Consider the following 19,859-nt stretch of genomic DNA (forward strand, 5'->3'; position numbering starts at 1 on the left):
TTTCTCAATTTCCGCCTGACTGACGTGCCCAAAGTAAACTGCCTGTTACTCAGGCCCAGAAGCCAGGATAGGATTGGTACAATTGGATAGAAAACACTTTGAAGTCTGTAGAAATGTTAAAATAATGTATGAGACTATAACACAATAGATATGGTAGGAGAAAATCCAACCGGGAAATTTTTTTTGAGAGCCCATGCTCTTACAATGGAAAGTATAGGGGCATATCAAAATCCAGCTCCCAGATTGCAATTCCTATGGCTTCCAATAGATGTCAACAGTCTATGTTCAAGGTTTCAGGCTTGTTTCTTACAAAACGAAGAAGAATTATAAGTTTTAGTACTGTGACTCAGAGTTGGAAATCAGTCTGTGCGCGTGCGACGAAGAGGACGCACACCTGCTAATATCGTTTTCCGATTGAACATACTTCTTTCCGTATGAAATATTAATTACATTTTAGGGTACCTGAAGATTAAATAAAACAAGTCAAAACACGTTTCTAACAAAGTTTAGCGGTAGCTTTTTGGATTCCTTTCTCTGCATGTTGAACGAGCGGATTACTCAAATCGATGGCGCCAACTAAACAGACTTTTTGGGATATAAAGAAGGATTTTATCTAACAAAACGACACTACATGTTGTAGCTGGGACCCTTTGGACTGCAAATCAGAGGAAGATTTTCAAAAAGTGAACATTATTAAAAATAAAAATAAACTAATTCGGTATTTGTGATTTTATCAAACCTGTGCCGGTGGAAAAATGTGGAAATAGGGCTCCGCCCTCAAACAATCGCATGGCATGCTTTTGATGTAAAGCCTATAGTAAATCGGACAGTGCAGTTAGATGAACAATAATTGAATCTTTTAACCGATATGAGACGCTTGTATGTAACTAAATGTTTAATATCCATAATTTGTATGATTATTTATTTGAATTGCGCGCCCTCCAATTTCACCGGAAGTTGTCGGGACGCCTTGCCCTAAGTTAAGGGCTTGTAAGTAAGCATTTCGCTGTAAGGTCAACACCTGTTGTATTCGGCGCATGTGACAAATACAATTTGATTTGATTTGGCTTTTGGGCTAAAGAGCAGAAACACAGACTTCCTGAAAGAAATTTATGTTGATATTGTAGTACTACAGGAAACATGGTGCAGAGGTGATGTTTCCACTGGCTGTCCACTAGGTTATAGGGAGATAATCATACCATCCACCAAATTAAAAAGGAATCACACAGGGCAGAGACTCAGGGGGAATGCTAATATGGTATAAATCTGAACTAACTAATTCAATCGAATTGATCAAAACTAGAGAATTCTTTATCTGGTTAAAAATCAACAAGGAGGCTATCTTAACAGATAAAAACGTCTTCCTTTTTGCCACATGCATTTCCCCCTCAAAGTCACCCTACTTAATTTTTATTTATTTAACATTATTTAACTAGGCAAGTCAGTTAAATTCTTATTTACAATGATGGCCTACCCCGGCCAAAAACAGAAGACGCTGGGCCAATTGTGGCCCACCCTATGGGACTCCCAATCACAGCCGGATGTGATACAGCCTGGATTCGAACCAGGGACTGTAGTGACACCTCTGGCACCGAGGTGCAGTGCCTTAGACCGCTGCACCACTCAGGAGCCCAAAAGTTTCTCCATTCTAGAGGGGGAGATTAGTCACTTTCAGGCCCAAGGCAACGTACTGGTCTGTGGAGACCTGAATGCTAGAACAGCATAAGACCAGACACTATTAACAGTCTACCGGGAAGCAACCCCCCTCCCCCCGAAACAACTATGACAAAGTGAGAGAAAAAAATGGAGTACAGCTCCTGAAGCTCTGTCGAACACTGGGTCTGTACATAGTCAATGGTAGGCTAAGAGGGGACTCTTTTGGTAGGTACACCTATAGCTCATCCTTTGGCAGTAGTACTGTAGACTACTTCATCACCGACCTCAACCTAGAGTCTCTCGGAGCCTTCACAGTCAGCCCACTAACACCTCTCTCAGACCACAGTAAAATCATAGTGCATCTAAGAGCGGAACCCAACCATGAAGCAGCACGGTCCAATAACTTATATGGTACTAAACATGCCTATAAATGGAATGCAAACAGTACAGAAATCTACCCAAAAGTAATTCGAAGCTAAAAAATAGAATCTCTCATGGACAACTTTTTAGCCTTAACATTCTCCTGCAGCAATGACGATGTCAATTTGGCCATTTGGAGCAAACGTTATATTTGACAAATTACCTTCCTTGGCTAATCTAAAGAAAAATAAGAGCAAACCAAAAATGGATAATGAAAAATGGTTTGATAATGATTACAAAAATCTAAGAAAGTCATTGAGAAATAGATCTAATCAAAAACAGAGACCCAGACAACAAAAATATACGCCTTCAATACGGGGAAAAACTGCAATACAAACACACCCTAAGAACAAAAAAGGAACAGCACATTAGAAATCAGCTGGATGTAATTGAGGAATCCATAGAATCAGACCACTTCTGTGATAATTGGAATAATTTAAAACAAACCTCGTGATGAGGAATTGGCTACCCAAAATGTAGTCTAAGACAATCAGAATCCTGTGGCTACCCCAATTACAGAAGAAGAATTATTGGATAAACTATGCACTCTCCAACCCAAAAAGGCCTGTGGTGCTGATGGTATTTTAAATGAAATGATCAAATATACAGACAACAAATTCAAATTGGCTATACTCAAACGCTTCAACATTATCGTCACTGCCAGTATTTTCCCCGATATTTGGAACCAAGTACTGATCACACCAATCTATAAAAATGGAGACAAATTCCACAAAATAAGAGGAATTTGCCTTAATAGCAAATTGGGGAAATTCTCTGCAGTATCATAAATAGCAGACTACATCATTTCCTTGATGAAGCAAACAGACGTGGAGTGAAACAGGGCTGCTCAATAAGTCTAACATTATTTAACATCTACATTAATGAATTGGAAAAACAGTATAATCAGCAGCACCTGGTCTCACCCTACACAACACTGAAATTAAGCATCTGCTGTACACAGATGACCTGGTGCTGCTGTCTCCCACTAAGGAGGAGTTACAGCAGCACCTAGATCATCTGCACAGGTTCTGTCAGACCTGGGATATAATGACGAATATAATGATAATCCTAAAAAGGTCCGGAAATCAGGATGACAAATATAAAATCTATTTGGACACAGTTCCATTAGAACACACCAGAAACTACATGTACAGTTGAAGTTGGAAGTTTAAAATGTATTTGGCTAAGGTGTACATAAACTCAGTTTTTCACAATTCCTGACATTTAATCCGAGTCAAAATTCCCTCCTAGGTCAATTAGGATCACCACTTTATAGAGAAAATTATTTATTTCAGCTTTTATTTCTTTCATCACATTCCCAGTGGTTCAGAAGTTTACAGACACTCAATTAGTATTCGGTAGCATTGCCTTTAAATTGTTTAACCTCTCTTGGGTACGTGAGACGTTAGCGTCCCACCTCTTCAACAGCCAGTGAAACTGCTGGGCGCCAAATTCAAATACAGAAATACTCATTATAAAAAATTTGAAAACAGAACATATTTTACATAGGTTTAAAGATTAACTTCTTGTGAATCCAACCACGGCTTCAGATTTTAAAAATGCTTTACGGCGAAAGCATACCGTACGATTATTTGAGAACATAGCCCACTAGACAATTCATTACAAACAGTAACCAGCCAAGTAGAACAGTTACACAAGTCAGAAATAGATAAAATTAATCCCTTAACTTTGATGATCTTCATATGGTTGCACTCAGCAGACATTCATTTACTCAATAAATGTTCATTTTGTTCGATAAAGTCTCTTTATATCTCAAAACCTCCGTTTTGTTCGCACGTTTTCTTCAGTAATCCACAGGCTCAAACGCAGTCAAAACAGGAAGACAAAAAAATCCAAATTGTATCCGTAAAGTTCATAGAAACATGTCAAACGATTTTTATATTCAATCCTCAGGTTGTTTTTAGCCTAAATAATATTTCAACCGGACAATAACGTTGTCAATTTAAAAAGGTAAACAAGAAAGGCACTCTCTCAGTTTCGCGCATGAAAAAGCTCTGTGACACTTTAGGGTCCACTAATTCAGACTGCTCTTACCTCCTCATTTTTCAGAATACAAGCCTGAAACAATTTCTAAAAGACTGTTGACATCTAGTGGAAGGCATAGAAACTGCAATTTGAGTCCTAAGTCAATGGATACTGTAATGGCATTGAATAGAAAACTCCAAACCCCCCCCCAAAAAATACTTCCTGAATGGATTTTTCTCAGGTTTTCGCCTGCCAAATAAGTTATGTTATACTCACAGACACTATTTTAACAGTTTTGGAAACTTTTGAGTGTTTTCTATCCAAATCTACCAGTTATATGCATATCATATCTTCTGGGCCCGAGAAGCAGGCAGTTTAATTTGGGCATGCATTTCATCCAAAATTCTGAATGCTGCCCCCTACCCTAGAGAAGTTAACTTGGGTCAAACATTTCAGGTAGCCTTCCACAAGCTTCCCACAATAACTGGGGTGAATTTTGGCCCATTCCTCCTGACAGAGCTGGTGTAACTGAGTAAGGTTTGTAGGCCTCCTTGCACGCACACGGTTTTTCAGTTCTGCCCACACATTTTTTATGTGATTGAGGTCAGGGCTTTGTGATGGCCACTCCAATACCTTGACTTTGTTGTCCTTAAGCCATTTTGCCACAACTTTGGAAGTATGCTTGGGGTCATTGTCAATTTGGAAGATCCATTTGCGACCAAGCTTTAACTTCCTGACTGATGTTTTGAGATGTTGCTTCAATATATACACAATTTTTTTCCCCCATGATGCCATCTATTTTGCGAAGTGGACCAGTCCCTCCTGCAGCAAAGCACCCTCACAACACGATGCTGCCACCCCCGATCTTCACGGTTGGGATGGTGTTCTTCGGCTTGCAAGCCTCCCCCTTTTTCCTCCAAACATAAGATGGTCATTATGGCCAAACAGTTCCATTTTTGTTTTGTCAGACCAGAGGACATTTCTCCAAAAAGTACGATCTTTGTCCCCATGTGCATTTGCAAACCATAGTCTGGCTTTTTTTAATGGCGGTTTTGGAGCAGTGGCTTCTTCCTTGCTGAGCGGCCTTTCAGGTTATGTCTATATAGGACTCGTTTTACTGTGGATATAGATACTTTTGTACCCGTTTCCTCCAGCATCTTCACAAGGTCCTTCGCTGTTGTTCTGGGATTGATTTGCACTTTTCACACCAAAGTATGTTCATCTCCAGGAGACAGAACACATCTCCTTCCTGAGCGGTATGACAGCTGCGTGGTCCCATGGTGTTTATACTTGCGTACTATTTTTTGTACAGATGAACGTGGTACCTTCAGGCGTTTGGAAATTGCTTCCAAGGATGAACCAGACTTGTGGAGGTCTACCATATTTTTTTCTGAGGTCTTGGCTGATTTCCCCATGATGTCAAGCAAAGAGGCACTGAGTTTGAAGGTAGGCCTTGAAATACATCCACAGGTACACCTCCAATTGACTCAAATTATGTAAATTAGCCTATCAGAAGCTTCTAAAGCCATGACATCATTATCTGGAATTTTCCGAGCTGTTTAAAGTCACAGTCAATTTAGTTTATGTAAACTTCAGACCCACTGGAATTGTGATACACTGAATTATAAGTGAAATAATTTGTCTGTAAACAATTGTTGGAAAAATGACTTGTGTCATGCACAAAGTAGATGTAGTAACCGACTTAACAAGAAATTTATGGAGTGGTTGAAAAATGAGTTTTAATGACTCCAACCTAAGTATGTAAACTTCCGACTTCAACTGTATCTAGGACTAAATATCAGCAACACAGGTAGCTTCCACAGGGCTGTGAATGAGCTGAGAAACAAAGCAAGAAGAGCATTCTATGACATTAAAAGGAACATCAAAAAAATATATCTAATTAGAATCTGGCTCCAAATTTTCCAATCAGTTATAGAACCAATTGCTCTATATGGCAGCTAAGTATGGGGTCCGCTCTCTAATAATGAATTTACCAAATGGGACAAACATCCAATCGAAATACTGCATGCAGGGCTTTGCAATACTTGTTCTTTGCAACACACTCCAAATAACACATGTAGAGCAGAATTGGGCCAATACCCCCTCCTTATTCAAATAGAAAAAAAGAGCAATCCACTTTTACAAACATCTAAAAACAAGTGAACCCAAAACATTCCGTCACATAGCTCTGCAATATCAAGAGATGAAACAAGAGAAGAGTCCCCTCAGCCAGATGGTTGTGAGGCTCAGTCCACTAACCCAAACCAACCCCATAGAGCCTCAAGACATCACTCAGAAAATCTGGCCCAACCAAATCATCACAAAGCAAAAAGAAAAATATATCACCTATTGGAAAGACACCACAAAAAATCTAAGTAAACGTCAATGCTATTTGGCTCTAAACAGTCTGCAACCATGTACTATCTGACCACCGTGACTGATAGAAAACTGAAGAAAACACTGACTAGGTACAGACTCAGTGAGCACAGTATGGCTATAGAGACTGGTCGTCACAGGCAAACCGGTCTGCCCAGAGAGGACAGGCTGTGCTCACTCTGCTCCAGGGGAGAGGTAGACACAGAGCAGCATTTCTTATTACACTGTGACAAATATTCAGACCTAAGAGAATATTTATTTCCCAAAATTATAATTCAGTACAAAGAATTTGAAACTATAAAAGACTAAGTAATGTGCAGTTTTGGCAGCCAAATATGTATCCTCCTGCCACAACCATTGAAAAGTACAATGTAATGTCAATATTTCCCATTTAGTTTTGTTTCGTCATGTGGCTTCTCAGTTATGTTGAGGCTAGTTTACTATTGCTGTAATGTGTTAGTCATTAATATTGTTTTTGCTGTTAATGGTCATCCCATTTCCACGACTACTATTATAATTTCTGTTGGTCCCACCATTTATGTTTCATGTATACTTTGACAATGTAAGTCATTTAACTTGCCATGTCAATAAAGTCTATTGAATTGAGTGTGAGGGAGCGAGAGAGAGAGAGGGGAGGGGGAGGGAACAGACCTACCTGTACATTAATACGGGGATTGGGCCAATAAAAGCAACAGGTTGCTGTTCATTTATCAGCACAAAAATACAATCCAAAGTCTAACAAAGCAAAGTAGATAATGAATAATAAAGGTCAGTGGAGGGAGGGGAAGACTAGGGCAACGTTGTGCCTAATAAGGACGGCGATAAACCTGCGTAAATAGGAAGTAGATTTGCTCTCCTCCTGCCTTAGTCCCTCCCATCAACATTATGTTAATGCATATATTATGCACAGCTACAGCAGCACTCGTGGTAACCAGAGTATATCAGTGCAATCCCAATCAACAGGTTTTTAATGTGGTTCCAGGGAGATTGTGCAATTTTCCTTTTCAAGCGACAACCCATGGAGGAAGAACGGGGAAAAGGAAGCAAGTGAGCTACACGAGACATACCTGTATTTCACAACATCTAAGCATTGGGGACCGTTTAAAATGTAGTTTGTGTATAGGGTAACTGAGGAGAGTATATTTATTTCTTGTTGTGGTAATAAGGGCTGGCTAATTATCTCCCACTCAATTACAGATATCGATCCCCGGGACTTGGCTCCCACTTGGAATTACACTAATGGTCCGGGCCCCTCCTACACATGCTCATAAATTATGCCTGCTGCCAAGCAGGGTCACGGTAGCAGGGGCGCAGCGACACGGGGAGGGGAGTGCGCGGCTCGAGCACTGCCAAAACACTGCAGATACTCTTACGTGCATAATATCTAATCGATGCCCGTGGCGGAAACCATACAATTAGGGTCCGGGCGATTATGTAGATAATCTTAACAATTATCATGAAAGCGATATGGAGATTGGATTGTGTGTTGCACTTGCTTTAGGTCAAATCCCTGTCGTAGCGCATTCACTTGAAACCGTTTGCTCAAGTTTAGAGTACTATGAAATGTGACGGGTTAAAAGACTAGGCACCTGAGAACAGTGTTTGGATTGTGTGCATTTTGGCATGTGTGAGCAGAGGAAATATCTCTGACTGATTGCATCCAATGATATGAATGTCGAGCCCATTAAATACACAACATTTGGGCCATGCACTAGCTACATACACTAGCCAAGCAAGTCTGCAACCACCAAACTAAACAAAGAAAATCCTGATGGGATGATATCAGAATTTCATAGACCAATTTATCCTGCCCTTTAAGGTTCACAGAGAGGATATTCAGCCACTCTTGGGAACAATGGAAGTTGATTTAAGAAAATGCTCCTTTATTATTAAAACCAATGCATTTTGGCATGTTGCCTTCTTCAAAACCCTGTTTTGTTTGTCCAGTGTACTCAAGAGTGGCTAAATCTGGCCTCCCGAGTGGCGCAGCGGTCTAAGGCACTGCATCGCAGTGTTGCACTTTGTGACATCGGCTGATGTAAAAAGGGCTTTATAAATACATTTGATTGATTGATTACGGCGTCACTAGAGCCTGGGGTTCGATCCCAGGCTATGTCAATACAGGCCGTGACCGGGAGTCCCATAGGTCGGTGCACAATTTGCCCAGCGTCGTCCAGGTTGGGGGAGGGTTTGGCCTGGGGGCGCTTTACTTGGCTCATCGGGCTCTAGCGATTCCTTGTGGCGGGCCGGGCGCCTGCCGGCTGACTTCAGCCGTCAGTTGAACAGTGTTTCCTCTGACATTGGTGCAGCTGGCTTCCGGGTTAAGCGAGAGGGTGTTAAGGGTGGTTTGTCCATTTCACCTCTCAGGAAACATGTTCAGTAACATGATTTTAACTCTTTGGTTAAAAGAGACATTTTGTGTTTCCTGATACAAACCATGCAGTAAGAGAAGAATTCCTTTCATAACCATCTAAACTTGTGCCAATGAACTTTGGGGTGTCCTCATTGTAATGCCAGGTCAGTATCATATGATTGCTGAGTTAGTGGTTCAGGGCAGTCTACACTGCCAGACAATTACTTCGACACAAGGCTCTTGTCCACTTCCATGCGGGATCTCCCACTCTGGCACAAACTTGAGGTGCCAATCTCAATCACTCTTTAAGCGGCATGTAACAAGAGCTGAGAAGGAAAGTGCAGAAGATTATGCCAAGGCCGTCTGTGGGAAAGTGGCAGGGGGATGTGAGAGGAGTACATCATCGATTTTCTCTACAGGTCCTTGGCCCGAAAGACCTTGTTAATGCACACTAGCAGTCACTGTAGTTTTCTACCCTAAAGCCATTGTTGAGCAGTTGAGGTAGATCCTAATCTCTTTGGCATCTGATTTGGAGCTCCAGAATGCTTTCTAGAAGTTTTCAAGTAAACAGCGCATAACTTGAGGCCATTTGATTGGACTGCCATGAGTAAAGGATATCACTCTTGGCTTTGTTAACGTCGATGTCTCGATGATAGCCACGTTGTTGCTGTGCTCTTCAACTTTCAGCAGCAGTAGTGCTTTAGAACTGCAAAGTGACATTTGCTGCAGCAGTGCCTACAGTTTGTAGTCTGTCCCTCCCCAAAAAAGGTTAAAACATTGTGAGGAACTTGTGACTCATACAATTACTCAGTGTTGATGACAAAATATTGTCAAAGAGCTTCCAAACAGACCCAAAACTCACTTGGCTACCATAATGGACCAAGAATAAGATCAAATATTTTGTTGATAGTTTGGTGGGCTATTCTTGTCCATTCCCTTGAGGTCTTCAAGTCTGCCCGGTTCACCACTTTTCCAGCCCACTCCTTTCTTGATCAATGGTGGTTGCAGAAGGAATAATAGATATTAGTCAGAGACAACAGCAGGCCAGTAATACTGAGCTCACAGAGACACTAAGGATTAGTGAAGTTGGCAGTTTAATTCACACAGGAGGAGCAGTGCAGACAGCAGTGGGAGGGGGGGGTCGTTTGAAGTCTAAATACTGTCTCAATCAGCGGTTCGCCTTAGACGCATAGCAACAGACGTTGGATTAAGTTAATTACGATGCAGAGAATGCCAATCACGATCACCTGTCTGTCTGTGGTGGTGAGGGCGGCGATGGGAGTGGGGTGTGTGCATGTGCGCGTGCTATGTAAGTTCCCTTATTATTCATGAGATGTGAACAAAAAATATTCATGAGTCAGATTTCTAGGCCAAGTCTGACATGGAGAGACCCTTCGCCTCAAGCTTACGTTCTGATTGAACATTTATGTACAGGGTTAAGAACCTAGGAAGTAAGTCATTATCTCTCAAGTAGATTAATGATTTTTATCGCCTCGCTTACAAATAGGTCTAAACATTTGACCCTTTCCTTATTTCCCCTGCTAGGTATGATGTAAGTCAGTTTAAAGATACCATACTGCACTCTGTCTCAGCCAGGAGATTATAAAGAGCACGCAATGGTAGCCTACATCCTGTCCGTTGGCCACTCATACAGAGTCTATCTTTTCCACCCAATGGTGCCACCATCAGACTAAAACTTTTAAATCGGGGACTGGTATGATCTCTCGAATAAGCCAAATGCTAAATAACTTCAACGGAAGTTAGTTTTATGGACATTGACCATACACCTAATTTCCAAAGCCACCATTCCAAAAACTTCCGGTCGCTTGTGAGCAGCTCAGATTTTCCGCCACTACTCGTCTGATTTGTGCCGGTCGAGCTGCGGAGCTTAGTGAAGATGGATAGTATGAGGGAGGGCGACGGGCCTAGGAAAGGTTTTTCTAATTGCCTTCAGGATCATGCATGCCTTCAGAGAGGGCCAATAACCGCCTTTGCTTTCCCAGAACAGAGTTGGGGAAACCGGGCTAGAGCTCGGGAGATTTACAGTGGATGTGGAGGCCGGGACCTTCTGACAACTCAATTACAGGCTGAACTCACCCTCTACGCTGCTCCTTGTGGAAGACGAGGTGGGGGGGATAGGAAGATGGCTGGAGACAGGTTGAGAGCCTCAGATATAATGCAGCCCTTGGAGCATAGACACAGTCAGGGGAGACACAGCGTTGACTTCCATCAATAAATTTGGGCTAGGCAGTTGTGTTCACAGTTCATAGTTGACTGGTGCAAGTGTATATTACGGGCTGTTTATTTACTGCACGCAAATAGACCGTAATCTTAAAGTGTGTGGTTTTCTTTCTTGTTTTGCTACTGGGTTGTTGAATGGTCAAATTATTGTCACAATCTGATTATGTCATTAAAGATTATTTTCAATGTCTAATTGTAATATTTAATTACGGAGTGAAATGACTGAAGAACCGCATAACAAATGACAGAAAAGAAAAAGGGTTGTTTAACTTTGTCATCTAAATTATGGCTTTGTCATTGATCAGCGTTGGACCAACACTGCCAAAGACAGACCACAACAAAAATATCTAACCATTATAATCTTAGTGGTAAATCTTTGAAGCAACATATATTGACAACAATGTTAGCTTACTACCACTTAGAAGTGATTGTTTTGTCTTCGTATTAATTCAACTTGGGGGGACAGTGTGAAGCACATAAGCACTGCATTATTGCTTAACAAATACATTTGTCGTTTAATAGCGAGGCCTGTATTGAACACCCTCACATCAATGGTGGGCTAAAGCCCAATCCATTACCCTGATTCTCACATTCCAATACACGCCTGCTGCTTCTTGACTTGACATATTGCTTGAAGAGCTTTTCAGTGAAGAATGTTCTACCTGAAAATAGGCCACTGAGATAGAGGGGTTTCCGGACAGCCCAATAATGTCAGCGGCAGAGCAGTGTTGATCAGCTCGGAGGCTTTGCAGACGGCGGTCAGCAGTGGGGAGTGTGCATTTTCCGGCTCTGCGAGCGAAATGTGAGTTTCTGAGCGCGTAATAAATAAACCCTGTCAAGTCAACCGTTGGTCAAGACACAGTATGATCCTCTCAGCCTTCTCTTTAGAAAGTCAGATGACTGCAGAGTAAGCGCGGGCGGTATACCGTATACCGGGGTATTTGGAAATAGCCACGGGATGGTTTTTCAATACGACGTTTTTTAAGAAATGGGAATATTTGTAGCTACTTTATGTAAATACCTGCAGTTAGTACGTTAGGAGATAAAGATACAGTTCTTAATTTTATCCATCACCATTTTTTTATTTTTTATTAAGCTTACCAGTAGTCCCCAGTCACATGGTGTTTGTTTACACACAACTGCTAGACAGGAGCCTTGTGAGTCACTCATTAGGTGCAGCACACGCCAGGTGATCTAGTTACAGTACGGAATTCACAACTAAATGTTTGCCAGCTAGATATCTATTACTTAACTACTTAACTATAAATGTGCTAAACGCTCTGCAGTTGGCTTGCTAATTTAGTAGCTAGTTAGCTATCTTTAGTAGCTAGTTAGCCATGTTACCGAATATCCCAGTATGGCACAAGGTTGGTATGAAGGTAAGACAATCTGGATACTGCTCAAGTCTGAGGCCTTATAATGCCCCCTACAAACTCGACAGTGCTAAACAACACCAAGCTCTAACGCTGAAAACAAGATTGCAGTCTCCCAAAAGGTCTGGCAAGGCCACGGTGCGATGCTTACTTCTCCCACAGCCAGAAGACATTTCAATACAAGTGCCGTTGAACATCATTACATCCTCCATCCGGCCAAAACTGATAGACAGCTAACCAGTCACAGTGGCTGAATAAACAACAGAAACATCCTATTAAAACAAAATGAGTTCGCAACCTGCCCAGTGACGCAAATCAAATCCCAGTTCTCTAAAAGCACTTAACGAAAGGGACTCTACCGTCGCACTGAGTGAGTGGGTGTTGTGGCCCATAGAAAAGGTGACAGATGCCTCAATGTGATAGGAACAACTCTCTATTCTGAGAGCTCAGCTCTCTCATAAATTATTAACTCTATCTTACATATCATGAACCGATAATTATATTTTCAGAAGTTGATCAATGATACTACTTGCATTGGCACTTTCTAACGCAGCAATTATATTCTCAATATGTTAGTTATTATTCTTCATATAACATATTCTCTATGAGCTGCCTTGGATACGTACACTGAGTATACCAAACATTAGGAAGACCTTCCTAATGGCATGGACTCTACAAAGGTGTCAAACGTGTTCCACAGGGATGCTGGCCCATGTTGACTCCAATGCTTTCCACAGTTATGTCAAGTTGGCTGGATGTCCTTTGGGTGGTGAGCCATTCTTGAGACACACGGGAGACTGTTGCGTCAAAAACCCAGCGGCGTTGAAGTTCTTGACACACTCAAACCGGGGTGCTGGAACCTACTACCATACCCTGTTCAAAGGCACTTACAGTAAATGTTCTGGCCCATTTACCCTCTGAACAGCACATAAACAATCCTCGTCTCAGCTGTCTCAAAGCTTAAAAATCCTTCTTCAACCTGTCTCCACCCCGTCATTTACACATATTGAAGTGGAATTAACAAGTGCCATCAATAAGGGATCATAACTTTCACCTGGATTCACCTGGTCTGTCCCTGTCATGGAAAGAGGAGGTCTTATTGTTTTGTACACTCAGTGCATATCTGACACACAAACTAACATATAGAGCAAAGGTAAATTAAACGCATCAGCTTGCCTTTACAGACCAACCTAAGTTGAACCGAACGCCCAGCGCAAGACGGGCATTACGTTTGCCGTCTGCTGTTAACTCCCAGTCAACTGATCACGTCACAGGAAACAACAGTAACAGAGAACAAACAAAATTGCACCTGGAGTATACTACAGACCAAAAGGCATGCATGTCAAACCATACACTCCATGACCTCAAAGGAAGGGCAAGCGTGGAAGGGTTTTCTAACACGGTCCGGAGGCAGGGTGATGGATGACTCGGGGCGTTCTGGGAGAAATCAATGTCTCAGCGTGGCATTTGCTATGCCAGCGGCTGAACTGAAGAGATGGGTTTGGGCCACTGAGGTGAGACTTTGGTTAGGTGAGGCGGTCATTCAAGCTCACCTTTGTGGTTGATGCTGCGGATGCTCTGCTTGCTCTGGATGTCCCACAGTCGTATGGTCTCATCGTGGGAGCCCGAGAGGAGGAGAGTGCCATCCATAGAGACAGACAGACATGTCACTAGGTTCCTGTGGAGGGATGAGTGCAAAGGGAGATCACCACCTGGCTGATAAAATAGGATTTTCAAACAACAAATGTTTGCAGATCAACATTCATATCTCAGCTTTTCCTTTATTACCTAAGTAAATAACGGAAGTAATCTAGTCACACAACATCTCAATGTCAGAAAGTAAATTATATCAGATTCCTTTTTTTCTTCTAAACTAAATTGTTCTCCTGATTTCTTAAATGCTGTCATCAGTTTCCTTACAAAATCACCAGAGTACATATTCATGCTTCTCCAGTCACATCACATGGGAGGCCAAAAGTCATTGCTAAAAAATAAACCACATTCCTTACTAAGCCTGTTTTCTTACAGCAGAGTTTCAACATTGTTATCTTGCTTGTTTCTGTTCACATGTTACAGGCAACCTAATTACCATATATGTGCCCCCCAGGAATGGTAACAGCAACATTTTCAGTACCAAACGAGTCAAGGGGAAAGAATTCAGATAGTGTACGCTCCTTCCGCCCCCTGCTCTGCAGCTACAAAAAGCCACTCAAAAGTCTTCTAGTCTGGTTCTGCACACCTACTGTGTGCCTGTCCCATCAGTATGGTGGTGGCATGCACCTTGGCAGTCTCGGGTACCATACGGTGAGAGAGATTAGGACGCCTGAACTTCTCTGGCCACTGGGACTTGGTTCGGCACAAAGAGATTCCACAAGGATATCATGGGGTATTAAAGCCACATGAAACAACCCGTCAGTCACCACACAGCTGTTACAGCATCAAAGCCCCTCATCCTGAACCATCCCTCTCTCCACCCCCTCCCCCCCCACCTCTCAGACCCCGTTCAAAGGCACTTACATTTTTCTGCCTTGCCCATTCACCCACTAAATGGCACACATACACAATCCATGTCAATGCTTAAAAATCCTTCTTTAACCGGTCTCCTCCCCTTCATCTACACTGATTGGAGTGAATTTAACAGGTGACATCAATAAGGGATCATAGCGTTCAGCTGGATTCATCTGGTCAGTCGGCCATGTAAAGAGCAGGTGTTCCTAATGTTTTCTACACTCAGTGTATATTACATAGACCAGACCTTGAAGGCAGCCCACCTGTGTCCTTTAAAAACCTGGTTGCCCTCGTTGTCCGACTGGAACGTCTTATCCCGACTTAAGCTCTGCAGATCAGAAGAAGAAGAAAAAAGTTAAAAGTTGATCAGAGTAAGCAATCCTCAGACAGTTTTTTTTTTTTTTAAATACCCAGAGCCAATGAGCTTGTGTCTCAGGTACACTTACATAGGTATGTGAGAATGCTGTTCATTGACTACAGAACGGCGTTCAATACCATAGTGCCCTCCAAGTTCATCATTAAGCTAAGGACCCTGGGACTAAACACCTCCCTCTGCAACTGGATCCTGGACTTCATGACTGGACACCCCCCAGGTGGTGATGGTAGGCAACAACACATCTGCCACTCGGACCCTCAACATGGGGGCCCCTCAGGGGTGCGTGCTTAGTCCCCTCCTGTACTCCCTGTTCACCCACGACTGCATCGCCGCGGACGACTTCAACACCATCATTAAGTTTTCCGACAACACAACGGTTCTATTTTAATAGTTCTTGTTGGATTGTGAGTGTTTCTCATTTTGAAGGTAAAAAAAACAGTTGCATGTTGGAATTTACAAGGCTTGAAGTCCTTTTCAGGAGACTGAAAAGAGTTCTACAGCTGCATCATCGAGAGCATCCTGAATGGTTGTGTCACTGTATGGCAACTGCTTGGCCTCTGACCGCAAGGCGCTACCAAGGGTAGTGCATACGGCCCAGTTCATCACTGGAGCCGAGCTCCCTGCCATCCAGGGTCTCTATAGCAGGCGGTGTCAGAGGAATTGTCAAAGACTCCAGCCACCCAAGTCATAGACTGTTCTCTCTGCTATCGCACGGCAAGTGGTACCGACGCACCAAGTCTGGAACCAACAGGACCCTGAACAACTTCTACCCCCAAGCCATAAGACTACTAAATAGTTAAATAGTTAACCGGACTATCAGCATTGACCCTTTTTGCACTAACCCTTTTGACTCATCACATACACTGCTGCTACTGTTTACTATGACACAGTATTCCTAGTTATATATATACAAATCTACCTCTAACTCGTACCCCTGCATATGGACTCGGTACTGGTACTCTTGTATATATAATTACACATTGTGTATCTATTATTACGTGTTTTACTTTTCTATTATTTCTCAATTTTCTTTCTCTGCATTGTTGGGAAGGGCCCGTAAGTAAGAATTTCACTGTTAGTCCACATCGGTTGTTTATAAACTATGAGACAAATACAATAAGAGTAATATGTCTCTCTCATCTATTAAGTTGGCTGGATATTTCTGGCACTCGTCAGCCTCTAAGTGGTTTGATCGCTTTACTTAATTGCATTAATTAGGGATGGGGTTGCGTCAGACATGCAAGTGAGGGAGGAAGCCACTGGATTTTACTATGACACACTAATCATTGCATCACGTCTATACGGCCGGTCTTGAGAGCACTCAATTAAACATGAAAAGTGGACTCGAAAAGGGATTTAATTGAAGCCGTGGCTATTAATTCTATCGATGTGTGTACAAGCCTGGCTTGGGCTGGAGACTCAGCTGTACAATTGGTCAGATGACTGAAATGCAAATCATTAAGGGAAGGTTTGAGGGAAGCATCATGTCTCATTTCACACCACTACATTAACTAAAATGTTGGAGGTGGAGTGAAAACTCATTCACCACGATGAAGGCCAGATTCTTTTTTGTCTAACATTAGCCTGTTAAACTGTTCAAATCAAGTGCTTAAATCAGTGAGGGATGTCCGGAACCATTTAGCAAGACAATTGTGTTTTCTATGGCAAAAACTTCTTGGCAGAATTACATTTCTAAACCTTCACACTGAAGAAAAAGGAAACGGCTAGCTGCTGCCTCGCGTGAGGAAGGGAACGGTCTGATTTTCTGTCTGCCTCTTTATCCAAATGTGAAAATTCTGGGCTCACGGTCTCATCTCCTGCTGAACAATTTAAACAAGGGGAACGAAACAGCACAACAAACGCAGCTCTCTCGGAATGCAACGCTCATATCCCCACTGGCAGAGTTAATGCCCGCCATGCATTGAAACACTCATCACATAGAAACGTCTGCCCAGCTACGGTACGAAATCCCCTTTATTAAACAATGATCCACGGGCACATTCAGAGTTAAGCTGTTTAGGAAATGAATAACTCCCCAAATCGGGTAAACAGCACAATTAGAGGAGCAGAAAGACACATGCTAGCAGAGAGTTAATGCCTTTTAGATGCTGACTGTAGAGATGGCAGAGTTCCGATATTATACTCAGAAAATGTTTAAGCTGAATCATGAAAACATGGAAACGAAAAATGTGGTTGTTCCTATAGGGAAATTATGGTTAACTTATGGGGTTGATGCAAGGTCCAAATACAGTATACAGGTAGCTTCAATACAAAGGGATATCACTCTGTGTTAAAAATAAACTACAATATGTTCAGATATGCAGCAACCCTATTGGATTCTAACAAATTATGTAAAAATGAATACATTTATTTTTTTTATATATAAAACATTTGTAATGGAAGCCAGTTGGCCCAAAGCAACAAAATATCCATTCTCAATCACAACGAGGACAAATGAGTAACAGATTATCTGCAATCCCTTTCGTATGAATGACAGAGAATGCAGCATAATGAGACGGATCATTATACTTTGATAGCTAGGGGGAAGCCAGAGGGAAGAGGAAATGATGCAGGATTAAAAAGCTGTGATTTCACTCAGCAGCAAGTTCCAGCATCTATGGAGGACCGATGCAACAACGCAAGGCTTGGCATTAAAACATTGTTTAATCAAATACCTGTTATAACAAACGACGTGTTCCTCTCTTTAAACAGAAGATAATCATTATTAGTTGTACTCAAATCCAGGGCTATAAAAGCTTTTTTCTCTCCTATTACCTTAATTAACCAATTGATCTTTAAGATGACATGCCTAAATAATTAAGCGTCTAAAGACTGCGGATGGAAGTCAAAAGGCGTACGAGTCAATGGGGCAGCGGCAGCTTGGCTTTGAAAATCTTTGAAAGGCAAGCATTAAAGATAAAAAAAAAATTAAAAAAAATACATGAGGAAAGTTAGCACATTAATAACCTATGATTCCAGATACAGGACCAAGGTGAAAAGGGGTCGGTAGGCATTAATAAGAAGCTGAGAAACTTCGTTACCCAAACCGGGTCTTGACTTGAGGAATTTTCTCAATAATTGCAACAGGTCTTTTCAGTACACATGAAACACACTTCAATATGAATAAATGAAATGATAAGCTCCCTCAGAAATCTTTTATCTTTCAAATCAATTACTATTTTATAACTGAGCCATTCTTCCTGAGGTCAAGTCACTCCACTACAACATTCAAAGCAATTATTGCGATACTTTCATGTCAAAAAAGTGAACATAAAAGGGTTGCAGAATCCCCTGACCAATAGTAGAATGATATTAGACACAGTAATCTGTACCACAGCCAAACATCTCTAAAAACAATTATACCAACTAAAAGGACCAGTCTATATGACCGTTTCTGTTAATAATCTCATGTAATCATTGTGCCACCAATAGATCCCCCTGTCCCTTTTGGTTGTATTAATATTCAGTGAGAGGACTGGAACAATAACCATGTGTCAATGAGAGGGGGCATGGAAATGGAGAGGACATAAATAAGCTCTTGGTTGGAGAAGAGATGAGTAAGGGAACTGTTGAAAAAAATGACAGTCCTTGCAGATAGATACACCACATGACCACATGCTCGTCGAAGATCTCAGTCCAAAATCATGGGCATTAATATGGAGTTGGTTCCCCCTTTGCTGCTATAACAGCCTCCACTCTTCTGGGAAGGCTTTCCATTCGATGTTGGAACATTGCTGCGGGGACTTGCTTCCATTCAGCCACAAGAGCAGTAGTGAGGTCGGGCACTGATGTTGGGCAATTAGGCCTGGCTCGCAGTCGGCGTTCCAATTCATCCCAAAGGTGTTCGATGGGGTTGAAGTCAGGGCAAGTTCTTCCACACCGATCTTGACAAACCATTTCTGTATGGACCTTGCTTTATGGACGGGGGCATTTTCATGCGGAAACAAGAAAGGGCCTTCCCCAAACTGTTGCCACAAAGTTTGAAGCACAGAATCGGCTAGAATGGCATTGTATGCTGTAGCATTAAGATTTCCCTTAATTGGAACTAAGGGGCCTAGCCCGAACCATGAAAAACAGCCGCATACCTCCAACAAACTTTACAGTTGGCACTATGCATTGGGGCAGGTGGCGTTCTCCTGGAATCCGCCAAACCCAGATTAGTCCGTCGAACTGCCAGATGATGAAGCATAATTCATCACTCCAGAGAGCGCGTTTCCACTGTTCCAGAGTCCAATGGCGGCGAGCTTTACACCCATCCAGGCATTGCGCATGGTGATCTTAGGCCATGGAAAACCATTTCATGAAGCTCCCGAGAGGCAGTTTGGAACTCTGTAGAGTGTTCCAACCGAGGATAGACAATTTTTACACGCTACAGCACTCGGCAGTCTCGTTCTGTGAGCTTGTGTGGCCCACCAGTCCCGCGGCTGAGCCGTTGTTGCTCCTAGACGTTTCCACTTCACAATAACAGCACTTATAGTTGACTGGGGCAGCTCTAGAAGGGCAGAAATTTAACAAACTGACTTGCTGGAAAGGTGGCATCCTATGACGGTGGCACGTTGAAAGTCACTAA

General features: G+C 42.2%; 1 protein-coding gene across 1 annotated transcript in view; it reads right to left on the reverse strand.

Annotated features, from left to right (window-relative positions):
* wdr18 (WD repeat domain 18) overlaps positions 1-19,859 on the reverse strand; it is a 97,666-nt gene that overhangs the window by 38,500 nt on the left and 39,307 nt on the right. The window contains exons 6-7 of the mRNA XM_039002205.1: positions 15,177-15,241; positions 13,959-14,083 (exon numbers count right to left, since the gene is read on the reverse strand). Of these exons, the coding sequence (XP_038858133.1) occupies positions 13,959-14,083; positions 15,177-15,241 (190 nt within the window). The remainder of the gene's footprint in view (positions 1-13,958; positions 14,084-15,176; positions 15,242-19,859) is intronic.

The sequence above is a fragment of the Salvelinus namaycush genome, chromosome 10 (assembly GCF_016432855.1).
Source record: "Salvelinus namaycush isolate Seneca chromosome 10, SaNama_1.0, whole genome shotgun sequence".
Taxonomy (NCBI): domain Eukaryota; kingdom Metazoa; phylum Chordata; class Actinopteri; order Salmoniformes; family Salmonidae; genus Salvelinus; species Salvelinus namaycush.